The following is a 22,434-nucleotide window of genomic DNA, read 5'->3' as shown; positions in this document are numbered from 1 at the left end:
GTTCCTCACCGGGCTTACAGCTCGTGGCTGGTGGCATGAGAGCCTCCCTCGAACCCATGACAGCCCAGAGTGATCAAACATCAGAAGTTGCAGTGGCTCCCTTTGTTTTTGCAGCCTGCATCCTGAGAGAGCGATGGCCGAGCAGCCAGGACGGGGTCAGCGGCACGTTTGAGAATCACCTTTTCATCACCCCTCAACTTCCCTGAGAGCGGGGGGGGGGGGGGGGGCTCCCTTCCAGCAGTGCTGCTTTTCTTCCCAGTGCCCCCAGCCCCCGGCTTAATTGATCCAATTAGCAGTTAATTGCTCGATCTGCTCATGCCTGGTCACGGTCTCAGTTTAGCGATAAACTGTTCACGTTTATTTGTGTTATTTTTTGTAGACCACACACTGCTCCAATCTGTATCCTTTATAGCTTCAGTGGTTTAAAAATATTATACCTTCCTCCAAATTAAGATGGGCTCCACGCCTTTCCACTGTATCCCCCTCTTGAGAAACAGGGGGCATAGAAGTTAAAGCACTGGACCCCAGTGCAAGGACTCCTGCTTTTGTGCACCGCCCATGGAGGTAGAGGCAGAAATGCATGCTTGGTGGGGTTGCAGCAGACGCCTGCTTCTTCTGCATATGTGTACTGGCATATCAGCACGTGTGATCTTTGCAGATCATTTACATGAACCGCAGTAAGCCGACCCTGAAGGAGGCCCCCGATTTCCAGCCGCCCACAGGACCCCTGGGGTGGCGGGGAGACCATGGCGAAGGGCCTGTGGCGTTGCCATAGAGATGTGTTTGCCGAAGCAATTGCTGAGCAGCTGAAATGTGAGGAAATGTGAAAAGTGGGGAAGAGAAAGAAAATGAAGGAAAGCGATTTACAGAACGTGACAGATGGGGAGAGCGGCCCTGTGCTCACAGGGAGCACATGCATCTTTGAGGAGATGCCAGCCTAATTCACACAAGGCCACATGGGGTTCAGTGTTTCCCGGCCTGGTACCTTCGGGGTTCATAGTCTCCCGGCCTGGTACCTTCGGGGTTCATAGTCTCCCGGCCTGGTACCTTCGGGGTTCAGTGTCTCCCGGCCTGGTACCTTCGGGGTTCATAGTCTCCCGGCCTGGTACCTTCGGGGTTCAGTGTCTCCTGGCCTGGTACCTTTGAGGTTCATAGTCTCCCGGCCTGGTACCTTCGGGGTTCAGTGTCTCCCGGCCTGGTACCTTCGGGGTTCATAGTCTCCCGGCCTGGTACCTTCGGGGTTCATAGTCTCCCGGCCTGGTACCTTCGGGGTTCAGTGTCTCCCGCCCTGGTACTTTCGGGGTTCATAGTCTCCCGGCCTGGTACCTTTGAGGTTCATAGTCTCCCGGCCTGGTACCTTCGGGGTTCAGTGTCTCCCGGCCTGGTACCTTCGGGGTTCAGTGTCTCCCGGCCTGGTACCTTCGGGGTTCAGTGTCTCCCGCCCTGGTACTTTCGGGGTTCATAGTCTCCCGGCCTGGTACCTTTGAGGTTCATAGTCTCCCGGCCTGGTACCTTCGGGGTTCAGTGTCTCCCGGCCTGGTACCTTCGGGGTTCATAGTCTCCCGGCCTGGTACTTTCGGGGTTCAGTGTCTCCCGGCCTGGTACCTTCGGGGTTCAGTGTCTCCCGGCCTGGTACCTTCGGGGTTCAGTGTCTCCCGCCCTGGTACTTTCGGGGTTCATAGTCTCCCGGCCTGGTACCTTTGAGGTTCATAGTCTCCCGGCCTGGTACCTTCGGGGTTCAGTGTCTCCCGGCCTGGTACCTTCGGGGTTCATAGTCTCCCTGCCCGCTCCTCCCAGGGTTCAGTGTCTCCTGGCCTGGGACTCTCAGGGATCAGTAGAAGCTTTCACACCAAAGTTCTAGAACAAGTTCCTGGCTCACCTCAACTGAGGACTCCTGGCTACTTCTGTGTGTTGCTTTCAAACCGCACAACAGGAACTGGGACCTTGATGCTAAACATACGAAACTACACCGCCACCCCAAAACAATGGAGAATAAATAAGCTGTTTTGTTAGTTATTTGTTAGTTATTGGGGAGGTCAGTTGCAATCAAAATGAGATACAGCCTTTTATTTCATATCTTACTTATATCACCCATTGACGTTCATGATTCTTATTAAATCTGCCCAGTAGTCAATCTTTCATTTTCCACAAGATAAAAAACTATGTAACATTGTCCCGCTAATATGCGCTGGCAAGTTTCACCACAGACACCGACGATATCGGACAAAAGTGTTTAATGTAATAGGGGTATAGAAATAATTCCATCTGCTCAATTTTTGCTCCACATCCTCTCATTTTCTGCACTTCCGTGTAACTTCCAAGTTAGTGCTGGTGCTTGAGGTCAACCAATCAGCAAGCTACCACTGCAAGCGTCTACCCTATCACTGCAAGCATCTACCCTATCACTGCAAGCGCCTACCCTATCACTGCAAACGTCTGCCCTATCAATGCAAACCTCTACCATATCACTGCAAATGTCTACCCTATCACTGCAAATGTCTGCCCTATCAATTGAAACATCTACCCTATCACTGCAAGCGTCTACCCTATCACTGCAAGTGCCTACCCTATCACTGCAAACGTCTGCCCTATCAATGCAAACCTCTACCATATCACTGCAAACGTCTACCCTATCACTGCAAACGTCTGCCCTATCAATGCAAACATCTACCCTATCACTGCAAACGTCTTCCCTATCACTGCAAGTGCCTACCCTATCACTGCAAACATCTACCCTATCACTGCAAGCAGCAGTAGTTCATGTTTGAACAAAAAACACCTTGTCTGGAGTGAGTAGGCATTAAAAAAGAACTAAAGAACTAACATCGGACCGAGTTCCTGCGATGTGAACATGACACAAGTCCTGGTTCCGGAAAAATGTTACGGTTCCAGAAAAAAGTTTTGCAGGTGTCAAAGCACCTAGTGTGCCCCAGTCCTGGTGCTACTTTAAACACTCTAAAGATTTTATGAAAGAAGAAGCAGAGAATTGGCCATCAGATCTTCTGCAATTGTATTTAAAACATTAATCACTGTTGAGCATAGGCTTTGCAGGCGCCTGGGGAGAGAGAGAGTCTCTCTCCCCTGGGGGGTGTGGGCCACCTTTGCTGAAGCTTGCTCATGTCACTCTTAAAGGGCCGGTGCAGTTCCGTGTGCGAGTTGATGATGATTATGGCAGTGAAACCTATGATCCATAAATTATGGGCAGCAGATCGCCACCCACAGGTCCACAGAGGTAAAATGCCTTGACAGGAAACACATATCTGGTGAGTATATCCTTGTCTGAATATGTTTCATACATTTGAGAAATTATTTAAAGAGTTTCCAGTTGAGGGGAAAAGGTGTAACCCCTCTCGATCGCACGTGTTTTTCCCACAGCGCAGGGTGTCTCGCTTTCGGCTGCTCTGGGCTCAACTATAATGCAACGAGTATCCAGATGCTGGAGTATCGGGAAGCTGGGGGACTCCACATGTAGGTGGGTGGGGGGCCGCAGGAAGTCGCTGCCGGCTCGACCGTCTCCGGGCGGCACCCACATGCATAGCAGACGCTCCTGAGGTCCCGGGATAACAGCGGCTCTCCCCCTCCTGCTGCTAAACTTTGGCCTGAGGACCCACCCCCACATTCCACTAGGCTCAGCCTATCGGTCAGCCCTCCCCGCCCACTTCCTGTCCAAATGCAGATCCAGCATCTAATTTGCTTGTTTCCTGTGTGAGGGGACCGTGTCCGAGCCGCGCACTCCAACCGCGTAATGACCCCTGTGAAATTATCTGTGTCTCAACCTTAAACCCCCCCTGGTGGGGGGGGGGGGGGGGGGTCAGTCCACATGTCCGTCTTAAAGGCACTGCAGTTAAGCACAGGCTGGGGGCCTGAGGGGACCAGCAATCTGACTGATCTCTGTGTCTGAATGTCACAGGCTCTGCGGCTCCCTGCTTACAGGGACCTTCAGTGATGCGTATAATGCTGTGGGGGGGGGGGGGGGGGGGTTACGCAGGAGACCTCTTTGCACTGCAGGTCCCCTCCAACAACCCATCACAATACTGCAGGACCTATACACCCCGGAGGAGGACATGAGCTGTTCAAGTAAGGGCACCTCAATCCAGACGTCCCCGAAGGCCCCACACTAACCCTAACCCATTTTAAAGCAGGCATGCTATGCGGACGTCTCCGAAGGCCCCACACTAACCCTAACCCATTTTAAAACAGGCATGCTATGCGGACGTCTCCGAAGGCCCCACACTAACCCTAACCCATTTTAAAACAGGCATGCTATGCGGACGTCTCCGAAGGCCCCACACTAACCCTAACCCATTTTAAAACAGGCATGCTATGCGGACGTCTCCGAAGGCCCCACACTAACCCTAACCCATTTTAAAACAGGCAGGTGCTCCGCATGTCCAGCAAGGTGCCGTAGGGTGAATCTCAGTACCAAGAACGCAAAGATCATATTTGTGGTCTTGGCAAAACCAGTTTTGTGAACTTGCCTTCCAAGAACAATCTCACAAGATCATGAGGACAGAAAATGCAGTGAATTGAGACAGATGCGTACTTGCTGTTCCACTATGTTGGACGCCCAGTTAATTACCCCGGCCATAATTTTTATCGTAGTATTTAATAAATGATACATAATCGAAATGTCCAGTCTAAATGACTAATTATTCCTGGTATGACTACTTGTGCTTTTTCCACAAATAAAGTTTACACTTAAAATATTCGTATTTATTTCAGCTCTTTACTAATGCTATACGCAGGTCGTAACCACTCCAGTTCTAGAGTCTCACAAGCCAAAAAAGTGAAAAACTATCTCATAGGAATGACGGAAACGTTACTCCCATGAAGATAATTCAGTAATTCAGGTAGTACAGTTATGGTTTGCTCTTTCTTCCTCCACCATCACAACAGCACACAATGAATCACAGGATTGGTCTCGTTTGGTGAGGATGCACCCAGTATCCTTGATATTTGGGGCGGAGCAAGACCAACATATGGAGATTTTTACCGACCTCTGATCTTGTGATCTTAGTATTGGAACTGGTCTTTGGCAATGGAGGACAACGTAAAACAGGTACATGACAACGCAAGTGCAGTCAAGTATGCATATTATTTTAAAAACAGGCAGGCATTCTGGTCGCCACGTTAACCCTATTCCATTTTAAACCAGGCAGGCACTTTGGACACCCCAGAAAGCCTAGCGTTAACTCCATTTTAAAACAGGCATGTGCTCCGGATGTGCAGAAGGCCCGGCGCTAACCCTAACCCTAACCCATTTTCACACGGACCGGCACTCAGGATGCCCTGCAAAGCCCCATGTAGACACTAGCCCAGGCCAGCAGCTCATTATCTTGCTGTGAGGCTGTGAGTGAGCTCAAATCGCTCATGTTTATACAGCTTATCTGAACTGCTTATCTATGCAGCTATTCTTTGCTCTTCAAGGCTAAGCACTCTCCTGCGAATACAGGGTCCATACATTGCATTTCAGCATGCAGCATAAGACCGCCGCGTCCCTCAGGCTCCAGGTATTTTCCTTTTACTGCGATGAGATGCTCACTGTGCAGTTCTGGGACTAAATGGCCGATTAGGAAGCTCTGTCCAGTTGGGGGTCTCTGAGTGTGCTTTTCGGAGGGTGAGGGGAGTTCATCTCCCCGCCGCCCCTTTTCATGGGGGGGGTGGCGCGTAAACACACAGCTCGTCATGCATAGTGGCAACAGGCTGTGGAGAACTAATGATGGGGGAAAGTTAATCCTCCATTCATCCCACATTACTGCTGCGGTCCAGGAAATACAGCACAAGAGGGTGGTCCCCTGGGCTGACCGCCCCCACTCCGAAATGCAGCTGGCCAGCCTGGTTAGGGACAAACACTTCAGTCACCAGACTTCATTTTGTTTGGGTATGCGGAGCATTCCATCCATAGCGATACCAGTGTAGGAGAGGAAAAACATCGTCCATGTGCCCCCAGCACCCATAAAGCATCCTGCCCAAACCAGCAACCTTCCGATCACAGGCACAGAGGCTTAGCCCACTGAGCCACACACTGCCCCATGAGTACTGAGGACACTGATCCCAGCTGTAAAATGCTGGGACTGAGTACTGAGGACACTGATCCCAGCTATAAAATACTGGGACTGAGTACTGAGGACACTGATCCCAGCTGTGGAATACTAGGATTCAGTACTGAGGACACTGATCCCAGCTGTAAAATACTGGGACTGAGTACTGAGGACACTGATCCCAGCTGAGGAATACTAGGACTGAGTACTGAGGACACTGATCCCAGCTGTAAAATACTGGGACTGAGTACTGAGGACACTGATCCCAGCTATAAAATACTGCCCCATGAGTACTGAGGACACTGATCCCAGCTGTGGAATACTAGGACTGAGTACTGAGGACACTGATCCCAGCTGTGGAATACTAGGACTGAGTACTGAGGACACTGATCCCAGCTGTAAAATATTGGGACTGAGTACTGAGGACACTGATCCCAGCTGAGGAATACTAGGACTGAGTACTAAGATCCGGCTACTGAGGATACTGATCCCTACTATGTTATGACACAGTATGATCAGCTTCATTACTTTTGCTAGTAATTTTTAACTGTGGTATTATATTCGCGGTGAGGAGTCTGTCCACCCCCACACTGTAAGTGATGCAGCATCACAGGAATCGAGGGGAGGGATGAAGCGGCGGATAGTTGTGAGAATGTCCTGAAGCGGCACTCCCCATTACCTGGTGGGAGTCGCCGTGGCATCCGACGCCCCCACATTTCCACATGCAGAGGAGCTCTGACGTACCTTTCCACGAAATGGGAAGCTATTCACAGTACAGGACAAGCTCTGAAACACTGGGCACTGCCACCCCAGAGTGCGGACAGACCCAGCAGACACAGATGCTAATTCATCTAAACCATACTGATGCTGCTCATTCCTTTCCATTCCTGACGAGGCCAATAGTGGGCATGGTATCAGAGAGGATGCTGGGAAATCTCAGTGCGATGGGGTGGTGGGAGAGAGGCCCAGCACCTGTTTGCTCTCCAGTGCTCCAGTTCCCAGGGATCCATTAAGAGATTCCTCAGATGTGAGTCCATCCTCTCCGTCTGACACGTGACCTAGGAGTGCTGTCTCTATGATGCTGAGGTAAACAAATGTTTCCCCATTGTTAAACAGGCAACCCCTCCCCCTGACATGCACCCGGATCTGTGCACTGCCCCTCCAGTAGGAAGACCACACCCCCTTCTCCCCCAGAGGACGGAGGCCGCCAAGCCAGTGCTCAGCTGCTCCTGACCATAGGATGGTCATAAGCACAGATCTCAAATCGGTCAAAGTTGGTTTTACAAAGCTTGATTATGAAACAGGGGCAGTGCATAGGTGTTGTTCAGAAGGTAGAAAGTGCTCTTTCCTGTTCTGCCTGTGTGTATAATTTGTCCCTTGGTCAAGGTACATACACACAATGTGAGTCCAAGGCTCTGCACACACGTGCAACAGCTTTTTATAGTCTGTTTACTGTGGGTCCTGCATCAGACTGCACTGCAAGCCCTCCCATCCTCTCAGAGTGCAAGGTCATGCCAGGCCACCTGAAGAGGCTACATTTCTCTGAGGGGGCATGTCCCCCTCGTGACCCAGCGGCGCGAGTCAACCAGCAGGGGCAAAAAGTCTCAGCCAGCCAGAGGTAAAAATATCTGAGTGTCCCTCTCATTCAGAGAAAATGCAGCCACTGCAACGCACTGTGTGAGGCACTGCAACTGCACAAGGCACTGGATGAGGCACTGTGTGAGGCACCACACGAATCACTGCAAAACACAATACATGAGGCACCGTGTGAGTCACTCTGCGAGTCACTGCACCTTGGGAGACTGTCGGTCTTCCTTAGAAAGAGGATGAGTGTTGGGAGGGCAGAGTAAAAAATCTCAAATAAACAGAATGCAAATGGTCCACATAAGCGGAGTAGGTGGGAGGCCTACGGATTCTCTGTCCTGCCGGCCCCGTGGGGGGGGGGCAGTCAGGGGGAGCCCTACTCAGCCCGCGGTGGGCTCTCTAAAGCCACAACTCCTGACTGTTGCTTATATACTCACGCAGTACTATTTAAAAAGCCCTGCTGTTAGGTGTCAGCCAGCAGGTGAACAAAGCAGAATGTGTGCAGAACTGGCGAAAATGAGCCATGGATAGGGACAAGCCAGGATCGCTGTGCTGCAGTTCAGGGCGTTTCCATGGAGACAGGAGGGAAACACGTCACCGTGGCCACACTGATAGTGACCCCCATAAATAGATGGATGTCGCTACAGGCATGAATGCGGGCACGCACCCCCATGTCAGTCTAATGACACCCCCAGGGGCAACTGGCCTCTTGTTAGCCAGCTGGCCCTCTGCCTCACTCTCGTCTGCATCACAGCGGTGTCCTGCCCCCCCCCCCCCCCCCCCAAGCAGCTCAAGCAAATGTGATTACAAACTGTATTGCAGAGGTTGTAAGGGTCAATGAGACAGGCAGCCGGGAACAAGATTTTACAGACACCTTCAAACCTTCAGATAGAGTCACTGCAGACTGAGAACATACCCAACACACTGTGCAGACGCACTGCGCAGTCAGTGCATTCTGAAACGCTGTCACGCAAACACACTGCGCAATCATCACACTAGGTGTGTTTCACGCATACAGACTACGCAGTCAGTGCAGTCTGACACAATCACACAAACACACTGCGCAGTCTTCACAATCTGACACACTGACATGCAGGCACTCCAGTATGTGCAGGTCATCTGATAAGCCAGGTCACAGTCATCTTCAGGTGGCACCCATGCTTACCTGCTCTGCCCTTCCTCACTGGGGCTCGTGACACCTGAAAGACAGGGAACAGAGTGACAGGTCACAGAGTGTGCTGATCCTCCTATGAATCAAGCGAGCATCCCCCCCCCCCCCAAATAACACAGTCCACTAACACACTCACTGTAGATCTAATATGCTGCTGACTTTGATATCTTAAAAGCAGCATGACTGTACTTTCAGAAGTTCTCAGCACAGCACAGACCCTGGTCTTCCTGGTCGCCGCTCCATGCAGATCAGAGCCTCCCCAGATCAGAGCCCCGTTCACACAGGAACTCAAAGGGAGAGGAGCGTAAGAGCATCACCCTGTCGAGGAATGCAAGACTGTGGGCGGGGGCGGCATGCGAGCATCCTTCTGGAAACAGCATCCACCCATAACCTCCCCCCCCCCCCCCCCCCCCCCAAAAAAATGCTCGGCAGGATGCAGGCGTAGGGCGGCCTGTGTGGGAGACAAGTCCCCTTTTGGACGGCATGCTCCACCTGGGACAGAACACTTTCTAGAACATTCCTTTCTAGTGTGGAAACGTCTCAAGTTTGAAATTCCTTGCAGAGGGCAAAACATGCCTCGCACCTCATGATAAATATGTACTTTCCACGTCAAAGCTAAGTATGCTGTGTGCAGAGGTGGGGTCCACATGCATGTTCAGGCAGCCGGGCTCAGCAGGAAGGTGTGCTCCTCTGCGGGGAGGTGTGCTCCTCTGCGGGGAGGTGTGCTCCTCTGCAGGGCTTGGAATGCAGGACTCTCTCTGTCCTACTTCATTCTTTCTTTCATCGTCCTGATACTGACCTTTGACCTTGTTTTAATCCACGAGCGCAGGAACTGATTAGAGGAACACCCAGGCCCAGCTGATGAGCTGCTGTGTTATGCCATGGAGGGATACAAGCATGTTGTGTTCAGCTCAGCTGTGAGTAAAGTGAGCAGCCTGACTGGTGGTCAACCAGGGTACAGCTACACAGTCACACAGCTGCACAGTCACACAGCCGCACAGTTACACAGTTGACTTGCTGCACAATTACACAGCAATAAAACAGCAGGGCCGTGCCCCCCCAACACCCAATGCTCATAGATCCAAAATGCCTGGATATGCCAAAAGAGGGCAGCGTGAGCAGCCCGACCTGCCACCCACCTCCTCCCAACATTAAAAGAGCTCTTTCAGTAACACATCTGGGGAGCAGTGTTGGTGGAGGGGGGCAGAGGTCCTGCTAAAGACCACACAGCACCATGAGGCCGCAGTGTCTGCTTCCTGGAATGTCCTACAGCTTATATACATGTATATTTATCTGTGAGAAGGGTGCATTGTGGGATATGTGGCAGTGAGCAACACATGGCCTGCTGTGTGTTGTAAGGGTGGCGCGTTCCTGCAGGGATGTGGAGAGACGTCCTTTTCATCAGCGCAGTATGACGCCGTCCCCAGTTTACACAGAAAATGGGAGCACAGGGCAGCCCGAGCCCCACAAACAGCCTCCATTCCTGCACTCGGCTTTAACTCCGGCGCCTCCAGAGTCACGCAGTTACAGGCTGATTGCACATCTGTCCTAAACTTTGCCTGACTAAGGAAGTATTTATGTTTGAGTAACACCATGTCCTCTGTGGCTGCGAATATAGCATTTCCCAAACACAGACGATCAGACTTGTGGGTCAGAGATCGCTGTTGGACATTTTCTTCTGTCTGGTGCCTTTGTGTCGATTTACACACCATGTTTGTTTGCCTAGGGACTAACTTTTAGCCTCCTTTATGGCTGGAAATTAAGCTTAGGTGTTCAGGCCATGTTAACACATGCTCAAGCTTTTTGGTGCATAACCATAATGCTAATGAAAATAATAATGTTTATGCTAACCCTAATCCTAATAATAAAGTTAATGCTAACCATAATCTTGATCATAATGCTAATGCTAACCCTAAAATTAATCATTATGCTAATGCTAACTCTAATCTTAATCATAACGCTAACAATGATGCTAATCCTAGCCGTAATGCTAACACTTACCCCAACGTTAACCCACCTCCTGCTGCCTAATGAGGAGATACCACTGTGTCTGTCCTCATCCCTACACGCTATGAGCTTAACACCACAGGTGGATCAGAGCAGCATTCCTGGTGACAAGCGGACGCCACACGCTTGCTGACTTCACCTCTTAGACTCCTCACTTAGTCCTGCAGGTAAAACGCAGGAGACGTCAGCCGCGGGAGGAGGAGATGAACAAGAGAAAGCCTTTACTGTCACTGAACAAAAGCTGGCATTAAGCTGGAGGCGTGTGGGGATGCTGACATCATTCCCCGCTGCTGCCGCCCGAGCCGATGGGCAGAGGCGAGAGAGCAGAGCAGACCTTTAACTCCAGGTCATCCCAGAACACGGCAGCGCCGGGAAGCCGAGGGCGATCTTGCCGAAGCACTGCCTCCTCCGCCTTGGGATTCTCAAGCGCTGCACAGTCACAGGAAGTATCGTCACGCCTCAGCAGCCGGGTGACCGACATGCCGTCATTTAAGGGATCTCTTAGGGACGGTCTCCAGGCAGACCCGCAGATCAGCTACAAACGCCGGTTCTGCTCCGTCGCTGTGTGACCGCACACCCCACTAACTCCGACAAAGAGTTAGCGTGTTAGCAACAGATAAGAAGAGGCAGGTTAAGGGAGGTGCACCTTCAGACAGTCGCCATAATGTCCCCAACCGCCAGGAATGACTCTGATAAGCAGAGTCATAAATTTGCACTCAGCGTGGGAAAGCTGCACCTCCCCCTACGCCGTTGGGTCCAGGCAGGCCTCTTCGACTCTCTGCCTCCTGACCTGTCACCCCTGCCCTCTCTCTGCTGGTTTTTGCCCCTGTTTCCCTTTCCTCTTGCTGCATTCCTTGCCCCCCCACCTCACCACCACCAATGAGGTGTGCTTTCAGGGGGTTGGGCATGTCTTCGGAGAATCTTTGTGACCTCTGACCCCTGTGCTCCGAATCCCAGCCGAGTGCCTGCCCAGTATACCTCACTCCTCTCTGGGTTTTCCCACTTCCTCTGTGAAAATGCTTAAATGAGGAAATCAAATATAATCGTGTCGAAGATTTCAGCGAAAGTGGTGACCATGAAATGGAAAGACCAGGGGTTCCTGAAACTGACTCAAGGTTTCCAGGAAGGTCCCTCCAGGCCCGTTACATGAATGGCGCTGTATAGCGATGTAAGGTGGGCATTTCTCAGGACACTAGATTCCCTGGAAAATGTCTTTAAAAGATTCCAGCTGAAGGAGTGTTGGGGACGTCCATGTATCACCATGCATCTTCACTGTGTCTCCTTGACGTGACGCCCTGACTGTCACATGGACGCTGACCTTGTTCATACCCATAAACCCAGGCTTTGAGCTCGGCATGTGAGCCAGCTACCCCAAGGTGCTGTGAAATCGCTGAACAGGAGCAGATCTGAGAAGGTCGCTGCTTTTGACAGATGGGGTTGGGGATCCAACAAAGTGGATCACAACTAAAGGCTACTGACACACAGGAAGCCCTGGGGGAGGACAGGGGCTGGGGGGTAATCTAATGCATGCTGAGAGAGAGACAGTCCTGACATGGGACAGAACTGCCAGGCAACAGACCTGACGTGGGACAGCCCTGCCAGGGGACAGTGCTGATGTGGGACAGCCCTGCCAGGGAACAGTGCTGACGTGGGACAGCCCTGCCAGGGAACAGTGCTGACGTGGGACAGAGCTGACGTGGGACAGCCCTTCCAGGGGACAGTGCTGACGTGGGACAGCCCTGCCAGGGAACAGTGCTGACGTGGGACAGCCCTGCCAGGGAACAGTGCTGACGTGGGACAGAGCTGACGTGGGACAGCCCTTCCAGGGGACAGTGCTGACGTGGGACAGCCCTGCCAGGGGACAGTGCTGACGTGGGACAGAGCTGACGTGGGACAGCCCTTCCAGGGGACAGTGCTGACGTGGGACAGCCCTTCCAGGGGACAGTGCTGACGTGGGACAGCCCTTCCAGGGGACAGTGCTGATATGGGACAGCCCTACCAGGGGACAGTGCTGACGTGGGACAGAGCTGACGTGGGACAGCCCTGCCAAGGGACAGTGCTGACGTGGGACAGAGCTGACGTGGGACAGCCCTGCCAAGGGACAGTGCTGACATGGGACAGAGCTGACGTGGGACAGAGCTGACGTGGGATAGAGCTGACGTGGGACAGTGCTGACGTGGGACAGAGCTGACGTGGGACAGCCATGCCAGGGGACAGTGCTGACGTGGGACAGAGCTGACGTGGGACAGTGCTGACGCGGGACAGAGCTGACGTGGGACAGTGCTGACGTGGGACAGCCCTTCCAGGGGACAGTGCTGACGTGGGACAGCCCTGCCAGGGGACAGTACTGACGTGGGACAGAGCTGACGTGGGACAGAGCTGACGTGGGACAGTGCTGACGTGGGACAGCCCTTCCAGGGGACAGTGCTGACGTGGGACAGTGCTGACGTGGGACAGAGCTAACGTGGGACAGAGCTGACGTGGGACAGCCCTGCCAAGGGACAGTGCTGACGTGGGACAGAGCTGACGTGGGACAGCCCTGCCAGGGGACAGTGCTGATGTGGGACAGCCCTGCCAGGGGGCAGTGCTGACGTGGGACAGCCCTGCCAAGGGACAGTGCTGACGTGGGACAGAGCTGACGTGGGACAGCCCTGCCAGGGGACAGTGCTGATGTGGGACAGCCCTGCCAGGGGGCAGTGCTGACGTGGGACAGCCCTGCCAGCGGACAGGGTGATTTCTATGGCAGAAGTCATTATGTTTGGGGTAAGAAATGCCAGATTTGGGTTACTGAGAAGAAGCTTCGAAACAGTGTTTTCAAACTCAAAGGCAAATTCAGCCATTTTTACCCCAAGATTAGGTAGTTCTGGCACTGATGTCACTTCCTGAAGACTGAGTATTACAGTGTTCCCTCCAAAAGATGGAAATGCTCCCTTATTCACAGGGACCCATCTGGACAGCACAGCAGAGCAGAGGAAATATGATTCTGGGGTGTTCTCAGCTTGTCCTGGTGACAGATGGGGATTCCACAGTCTGAGATTCAGGGCTGTGCAGAGACTTTGAGAAGTACAAGTGTTCAAAGGTTTAAAAGGGGCACTCAGTACCTTTAAAGCTCATGCACAAGTATATGTAAAATAGTTCAGGAAAAATGGGCAGGTACTAAGGTACCCCCAGCCCCCTCCTTCTGCTGTTCTTGTCCCACTACTAGGGGGCGATGGTCGGAAACAGCCATGCCTACACAGGAAAGTAGTTGGCTGGACGTGACGGATGTGAGGTTCCTGTACTACGACTTCTGCCAAAAATTCTCCTTTCAGCACCCATTGATCCTGTAAGCTTACATCACAGGACTGTACCCAGTGCAATGACCTTCAGCACCAGCAGGTGGCATGACAACCAATGGGGCAGTCCAGTGAACTAAAGGAGAGCACCTCAAGTATGGAGGTGATTACCTGTAATCTTTATCCAGTGGAATCAGTGGGTAGTGATGAGTGTGGAAGAAACTGTAAGAAGGATGGGCAGGTGCACGTGTCAAGCGTGCAGAAAGGGGGGCTTGTCACCCTGCAGTGAGCGCCAGAGAGGCCGGGCGTTTGTTTAGAATACAAGACGGTCTGCAGCTCGCGAACATGGCGCTCTCGGAACATCCTGGCAGGAAACGGCGCCAGGTTGGAGGGATGGGGGAGGCTGCCACTCAGGATGTTTGTCAGTTTGCCTCAGGGTGGGGGAGGGGCTCACAGCAGGAAGGACAGGGGGGTGGCTGGTGGTCTTATCACGCAAAGCCGCTCCAGACCACACACACACAGCTGACAGACACACACGGGGACAGGGACACACATGCTCTGTCCCATTGTCCTTATTAAACAGAATGCAGGCAGCCAGAGGTCAGAGATGGCATGGGTTGACCAGGGTCTTTATTCTCCACTTGCCACATGCCCAGGATAAGGCAGGTAGGGAGTTTCACTTCCCACCCAGTGCTACTAAGGCTGGTTCTCATTGGTTCACACCAGTGACGAACTGCACACCATAACTCCACACACGGCTTTTTCTGTCCCATTTCCCCCATCACTGTTTGTTATCCATCAATCCATCCATTTTCCAAAACCGCTTATCCTACTGGGTCGCGGGGGGTGCGAGCCAGGGAACAACCCAGGATGGGGGGCCAGCCCATCGCAAGGCACACTCACACATGCACTCCTACGGGCAATTTAGCAACTCCAATTAGCCTCAGCATGTCTTTGGACTGTGGGGGGAAACCGGAGTACCCGGAGGAAATCCCACGACGACATGGGGAGAACATGCAAACTCCACACACATGTGACCCAGGCGGAGACTCGAACCCGGGTCCCAGAGGTGTGAGGCAACAGTGCTAACCACTGCACCACCATGCCGCCCCCACTGTTTGTTATATATGCATGAATCTGGACATGCACCATCACACCAGTTATCCTAGTAACCCCGGTAAACACTCACAGGGTGCTCCCTCCCTTGGCCGGCAGGCTGAGTGCAGGCGTCGTCCAGGGCCTTCCCGATGTCCTGGTCCAGCTGGTCCAGTTTCAGGATCAGCAGAGCCATGGAATCCATGTAAGGCGGCTTTTCTTTGGGCACCTTCCAGGGACAGAAAAAGCCTCTAAGCATTTGGGGTTGACCTTGGTTTGAGGGTATAACAGTCAATATTGCTTCTTGGCACTGGAGGGGCCCAACGCACTTCTGCACTGGATAACCCAACTTTGCATGGGATAAGACGCGTTTGCACAGGATAGCACTCCTCAGCGCGGGATAACATGTCTCTGAAGCTCTGAAGACCGTTGGAGCCGAAACTGGTGGCAGCTTTGTCGCAGCATTGACACAGTCCTGTTTGACGGCCCAGAGTCAGACGCATGCTGCCTTCTTAACACGGTCGCTGATGTGAGCCCCTATGTGAGGCCAGTGTGTCGCTCTGGTGTCACTTACACAACATCCATCGGGGCACCCGAATCACAGCAATTGCATCATGCAGTACCAACCCTAAAGGGGAACCACCCAGAGACTCAAACCCAAACTATCACAAATCCCACACCCAGCTCAGTGTTTCCGCTACTTTTGTATTAGGAAGGGTGCCCCACCCCCCCAACGGCACCTCCTGCCCCTCTTGAAGGTCAAGTTAATTTAATTTTTTATTTTAGCGCCAGATCACAACAGAAGTCATTTAAGGTTACCTTTCCTATAGAACAGGTCTATACATTGTCCTTTTATTAAACAAACTAAATAGCCTTATGTTATTTATCTTATTTACACAACAGCTTGTCATTTTTGTCTGTACACGGTCGCGCGTTTACAGTTCTCCTCTGTTCTCTGTATCGCGCATGGTGGAGCTCCGTCCCGATGCGCTCACAGACACGTGCGCGCACACACAGGTGAGCACACACCCACCAGCGGACAGAGAGCGTACGTCGGAAACTATGTCGCGTCAACCACCTGAAAAGCAGACAAAAATGAACATGATAATAAATAAAGTTTACAATGGGGTTTTCTGCTTTAAACTATCACTATGTTAAGCTATCAGCTATTACTTAGAAGCCTAACAGTTAATGTATTTGCAGGTCAAGACAAACATCCGCAATAGGCTGCAAGAAGACCATCTTGCAGCCTGCATGCGGATCTCAATAAATGGGCCAGACGCCTCTGACTTCCCATATCAAGAGGCTGTAGAACTGTTCTTCCAGAAGCCTAGAAAGATACAGTGCAGTGACAAAAGCTGCAAACTTTGTGGATAATTGTCATAAAAAGAAATGTTCTGATGTTTAGTTCAGTTGTTATGTTGACTGCTGTCATTAAAAGAAACACATGAACACCATGAATACTGTCGGTGTCTGTCTGCCCCCCCCCAGGGGAAACACTGCAGCTCCACCTCCAACCCAGCACCCCCCCTCCCCTCCAGGGCCACCTTACAAGCTCTCCTGACATCATTTAGTAGCAGGGCCAATAGTGACCCCATGTGGTTAATTCCCATAAATGCAGCTGGAGAATGAGCTGCCTGCTTCCTGCTCTCTGCAGCCTTATTCCTCTGGGTCGGGTTGTGTGCATAGAGCAGCAGCATCACCTGCACCACCTCAGCTTCAGCAGTAGGGGGCACAATGGTGAAGAGCAGGGTGACTCACCTCAGCCTGCCGTTTCAAACTGCAGGAATGTCCCACCCTCTTAGCTACAAGAAGATATTTAATGTGACTTTATGCAATAAGACATGTATATGTGTGGCTGTATAATTTCATTCAAATACAAAGTGAAATTTCATGTTAAAATATAAATACACTGTCAAACACTGGCAGTTTGAGTTAACAGCACGTGTATGAGAATGGTTTGTGATGTGTGTGTTTCATGTGACACTGCACACCGTGTGGGGTTATGTTCATGCCTTAGCACTGCAGTGGCAGCCTTCCGAATCCAGCATTCACTTTACTGTTCCCCCTCGTGTTACCAGGCCCAGGCCTTGCATGGCGGGACTCTCCACACTTTCCAGTGGACCGGGAGCTCTCCAGTGACATGTTGCCATCACTGTGGCTACCTGAAGCCCCCGGGCACAGAGAGCATACTGGTTCACACCATGGCACCCTGTCAGTCTCTTACACTGCATGTCCCTTAGGGCACTCACAGAAAGAGATAGCTCAGAGACAGGAAGTGCTCTCTGATTGGGTAGGAAAATGATGTTGAAATTAGGGGGGTCTCTTTCTTTCCTATTGCCGTGTCACTACGAATCCAGCGGCAGGCCCTTGGGGAGTGGCTGACAGCTTTCATTACGACAGGAAGCGGCCCATTCCAAAGTGACAAAAACACCTGCTTCGGAAGAAGCTGAGCAGCCAAAGCTGGCTGGATGGTGCTACAGAACAACAAGAGAGCCGTACACTGGGAAACCTGTACACTGGGAGGGCCAGAATGCAGCACAACAGGAGACCCGTACACTGGGAGAACCAGACTGCAGCACGACAGGATATCTTTAGACTGGGAGATCCAGAACGCAGCACAACACTAGAGCTGTACACTGGCAGAGCTGTACACTGGGAGAGCCAGAGCGTGGCATGACAAGAGAGCTGTAAACTGGCAGAGCTGTATACTGGGAGAGCCAGAACACAGCACAACAGGAGAGTTGCATAGTGGGAGAGCCTTACACTGTGAGTGCCAGAGCTCAGCACAACAGGAGAGCTGTACACTGGGAGAGCCAGAGCTCAGAACAACAGGAGAGCTGTACACTGGGAGAGCCAGAGCTCAGCACAACAGGAGAGCTGTACACTGGGAGAGCCAGAGCTCAGCACAACAGGAGAGCTGTACACTGGGAGAGCCAGAGCTCAGCACAACAGGAGAGCTGTACACTGGGAGAGCCAGAGCTCAGAACAACAGGAGAGCTGTACACTGGGAGAGCCAGAGCTCAGCACAACAGAAGAGCCAGCCATACACTGGAAGAGGCACACACTGCGAGAATCAGAGCATCTTAGCAATCAAGGGGGGGGGGGGGGGGGGGGCGGTGAGAGAGGTAACACTGTTCTAATGCTAAAGGGCTCACATGGTTTTACTGGTGTACAGTGGAAAAACATCTTAAACTTTCCACATGGAGAGATCATCGGCAACATGGCAAAATCATTATGGGGGAGCCATGGAGTCAGTGTCTCCGCTCAACGTCAGAGTCCATACTGGCACCCTTACCCTAACATCAGAGCACAAACCAGCAGTCCGACCCTGACCCTAAAGCCCACATTCTCCTAATATACAGTTCTGCCATAGCCTGCCCTGGTGTGGGCCAAGGTACCCTGACAGCTGCACACTGTACAGGGAGTTCTGCTGCTTATTCGCACTGCCACTCCACATGCCACAGACACATGCACAGGCAGGCCTATCTACACTCCTGCTGCAGCAGAGGCACAGATTCAGTCTCCTCCATGTTCAAGAACATTCTGTTAGTCCCCGTGACAGTTGACACCCTGTAGGGACAGCAGCTGTGATCATATGTCTCTAGACGAAGGCTGACCCTGTCTGGGCTGGGCAGCAGGACACACTGTGGACATGCTGTGTACACACTGCAGACACACTGTGGACATGCTGTGTACACACTGCAGACACACTGTGGACATGCTGTGTACACACTGCAGACACACAGTACACAGTACACAGTACACAGTTTCATCTAATTGCTTAAAGGCCATTCCTGGCTAAGGAGGTAGCCAGAGTTACCCTCCACTCTCAGCAGTGGGATCAATCTACTCACCTTTCTCACCCGCAGTTCCATGGCTGTGTTTTCGGTTCCGTGCTTGCACAGTGCCTCTCCCCTCCTCACATGGGCACCTTTGGCTCGGTCCCCCAGCCTGGAGGTGGTCCCTCCCAGTGAGCGCTTGCTGTGATCGCCTGGGGAGTGTGCGGTCTCACTGAAGGAGCGTGGCTCAGCCGGCCAGCTGCTCTCTTCTCCGCTTGGGCTCCATGCTTGATTGGGGGCCTCCCAGAGCCCTCCTGCTACAGGACTTTGCTCCTTTGCCATTGTTGGGCCATCAGTTCCCTGGCGTGAGAGCATCTCAGCTCCTGTCTCTACTCCATCGCATTCTCTTGGTGTCCCCTGGTCCTCTGTCATTTCCTGATGTATCTCTCCATCCTCTCTGATGGCGCCCATGTCCTGCAGAAGTTCCCAAGTTCTGCTAGAATACTTCTGGTAGGAGGTTCTCCAGAGGCAGCACTCTGAGGTCTTTCTGAGCTCCTCCCCATTGGAGCTCAGAATCCCAGTGATGTCACGGGGCTCTGTGCTTCTGGGCTCAACCTTGGCATCCGCGTCCATCTGGGCATCTCCGCTGCATTCGGGATTGGCAGCCCAGCACAGCTCTGCCGAATCCTTACTGCTCTGGGGAACGGCAGATTGGTCAGCAGTTTCTGTTGGGCCTCTGGCGCCCCCAGCTGGTGGGAGCTCATAGACAGGATCCGCTATCCTGTCACACTGGAATGGGCGTGACACCCGGCACTCTGACATGTCCCCCAGTGTTTCAGTGTCACCCTGAGATACACCTTCCTCCTCCTGAGCACTGCTGTGAGGCCGCCCCCCCACCTCTGTGATAAAGCCATTCAGAGTCCCAACTTGGTTGACCCCGCAGGAAACAGCAGGATCCACTTCTCTAGGGGGGGCCCATTCAGCCATACCAGCAGGGGCTCCCATTTCACTTGAGATCTGGCCCCCCACAAGCATGAACCAGCATTGCTGAGGGTGCGGACTGAGGCCCTGCCCCGGTAGAGAGGCACACAGCCCCTGAACCCCCTGCCAGGGGCATGTGGCTCCAGGGGGGGCCCTGTGACAAGCACAAATATCCAGGTCATCGTAACTGTACTGCAATCCGGATCCAGGCTGGTCAAAGCGTCTGGTCCCCATGGCAACTGGCATCATCACTATCTTCCACCTGTCGTTCCCGACCTTGCGCTGTATCCTGTCGAGATGCTGTCAGGATACGGGTCTAGTCCAAGCTGCCCATCTGCAGGGGAACAGAGGTGTGACAGAGGGGCATTCAAAGGGTCACGGCCCCATCTCCTGAGGATTAAAGATAAGCACCTTCCATGCTGAAGTGACCCTGCTTTACTCAGGACCTCGGTAAGTGAGATTGTATCTAATTAGTGGCTGCCAAATCCCAGCCCTGAACCACTGACCCCTCCCCTCCCCCTCTGGAATGAAGCACACAGCAGTACCGCGAGAAAAATGTAAACAGAGCGGGTCTGCATAGAGGAAGCTGGGGCAGCAGGCCTCACAGCACTGCTTAGCAAACATGGCGGACCCGCCTCCCACGGTTAGCGGACCGCGACGATGCAGCAGGCCCGCTACGCCTGCCAAGCATGCTACTATGCTACGGCAGACCTGCTCCCCATGCCAGGGGCACTGCCACTCCGCAACAAACCCACTCCCCAGGCCGAACCCGCTCCTCACATCCAATGCACTGTCACACTGCAGCAAACTTGCTCCCCAGGCCGAGCATCCTGCGACATACCCACCCACCCAGCAAAGCCGATCATCACATCCAATGCAACTCCATGCCGCAGCAGACCCACTCCTCACATCCAGCGTACTGTCATGCTGCTGCAGATTCCCTCCCCATTCCAAGCACGCTGAGGCAGACACTCTGCCTATGCCAAGCGCACCAGCACTCCGCAGCAGACCCAGTCATGACGGCCAACGCAACACCACGCCGCTGTAGACTCTCTCCCCACACCGAGCACGCCACCGCAGACCCACTCCACATGCCAACCGTGCTGAAGCAGACCCACTTCTACTGAGCGTGCCACCACGCTGCCGCAGACCTGCTCCACACGTCAAGCACGCCGCAGACTGAGTGCGCCAACATGCCAACGTAGACCTGCTCCACATGGTGAGTCTATCTCCATCTCTAGCTCCGTGTGCCATGTGTCGGCTGGCCTAATCCGAGAAGCCCCTGGTCCTTGTGCTAAGATGGGTCTCAAGGCAGTACCTACATAGCAGTCATGTCCCCGTCATGCTACATCTGCTGTTGCCTGAGAGGCATAAATAAAGTAAGACACACACAGCGGTGAAAGGAAGAGCCAAGTAAAAGGAGGAGATCTATTTACAACATGCAGGAGTGCAGCAGGACAAGGAGTCCTGTCAAAGAATCCATCTAACATCTCCACATACACACACACACACACACACACACACACACACACACACACACACACACACACACACACACACAGTCTTCACCTTTTCTGAAGAGCTCCCAGAACCTCTGTATTGTGGCATGTGAATGTGGAGAAGCCATCGCTCGGACATCGGGGAAGAGCTGTCTCTCGTCTCCGGCTGCAGGCCCACCATGCCTCCCCGCCCTGCCCCACCCCATCCCAGCCCGATTGCTCCCGGGCCCCGGGGCCGGTCGACATCGTGGTGGCTTGCGTCTCTGCTTCCCTTGCTGCTAGGTTTGTGGCTCCTTCTCCTCGCAGCCGCCGGCTCTCCCGCACTGGAAGCCCTGCGTTTTCTGTCCTGCTTTTGATTAGAAACAGACGGGCTGCCTTGTGGAAGCCTGGCCGTGAGCCAAGCAAGATTGTGACGCCCTACTGGTCATTCCGGAGTGTTCTGAGTGCTGTGGCATAGCTCTATGCTGCCAGCATCCAGCACACAGCACACATGATCCCAGGTAGCGTGCCTTGTGAAGGGATAAGAACCTTCCAACTTCACGCGGAATTTCTCAGCCAGGAGAATGACCAAGCTGCAGCGCTTTTTTTAAAATGCAGGGGCGTTTTTCGGCACAGGGTGCGTGCTGTTCCCTGTGCCGGGCCCAGGCCGCTCTGGAATGTCTGCACCGCTGATGGAGATTCCTCTCTAATTGCTGCCGATGGGCGATCAGCATGGCCGCCGTTTTGACCCCCAAGGTGGCCCGTGTTATGGCACGTAAATGCATTCGCCAAGAGACCTCTCGCATGTGCAGTGGGGGTCCCTGCGTGGCTCGGAACCATCCAGACATCCACTGGCCCTCCATGGAGGGGTCTAGAATGATGACACACCCCTTAAAGTGCCCGGGCTGGCCTGTCATCACTGCTCATCGGCTCAAGCGACTGGATTTACCCACGGGAACCTGGCAGCTTTGAAACAGACCTGAGAGGGTCGCATTTCTGCATCTGCTCCCTGGCCCTTTA

General features: G+C 53.0%; 1 protein-coding gene across 2 annotated transcripts in view; it reads right to left on the bottom strand.

Annotated features, from left to right (window-relative positions):
• Positions 1-22,098, bottom strand: part of LOC125720619 (rho GTPase-activating protein 7-like) — a 40,270-nt gene extending 18,172 nt beyond the window's left edge. Inside the window, exons 1-4 of one of the 2 annotated variants that reach the window (XM_048996264.1) lie at positions 21,506-22,098; positions 19,031-20,270; positions 15,268-15,402; positions 8,791-8,824 (exon numbers count right to left, since the gene is read on the bottom strand). In XM_048996264.1, the coding sequence (XP_048852221.1) occupies positions 8,791-8,824; positions 15,268-15,402; positions 19,031-20,185 (1,324 nt within the window). In that variant the 5' untranslated portion in view covers positions 20,186-20,270; positions 21,506-22,098. Of the gene's footprint in view, positions 1-8,790; positions 8,825-15,267; positions 15,403-16,934; positions 16,959-19,030; positions 20,271-21,505 lie in introns of those variants that run through there. The other variant, XM_048996265.1, reaches the window with a different exon arrangement.
• Between the last annotated feature and the right edge of the window lie 336 nt (positions 22,099-22,434).

The sequence above is a fragment of the Brienomyrus brachyistius genome, chromosome 25 (genome assembly GCF_023856365.1).
Source record: "Brienomyrus brachyistius isolate T26 chromosome 25, BBRACH_0.4, whole genome shotgun sequence".
Classification (NCBI taxonomy): Eukaryota; Metazoa; Chordata; class Actinopteri; order Osteoglossiformes; family Mormyridae; genus Brienomyrus; species Brienomyrus brachyistius.
This window is presented reverse-complemented; position numbering and strand designations above follow the sequence as displayed.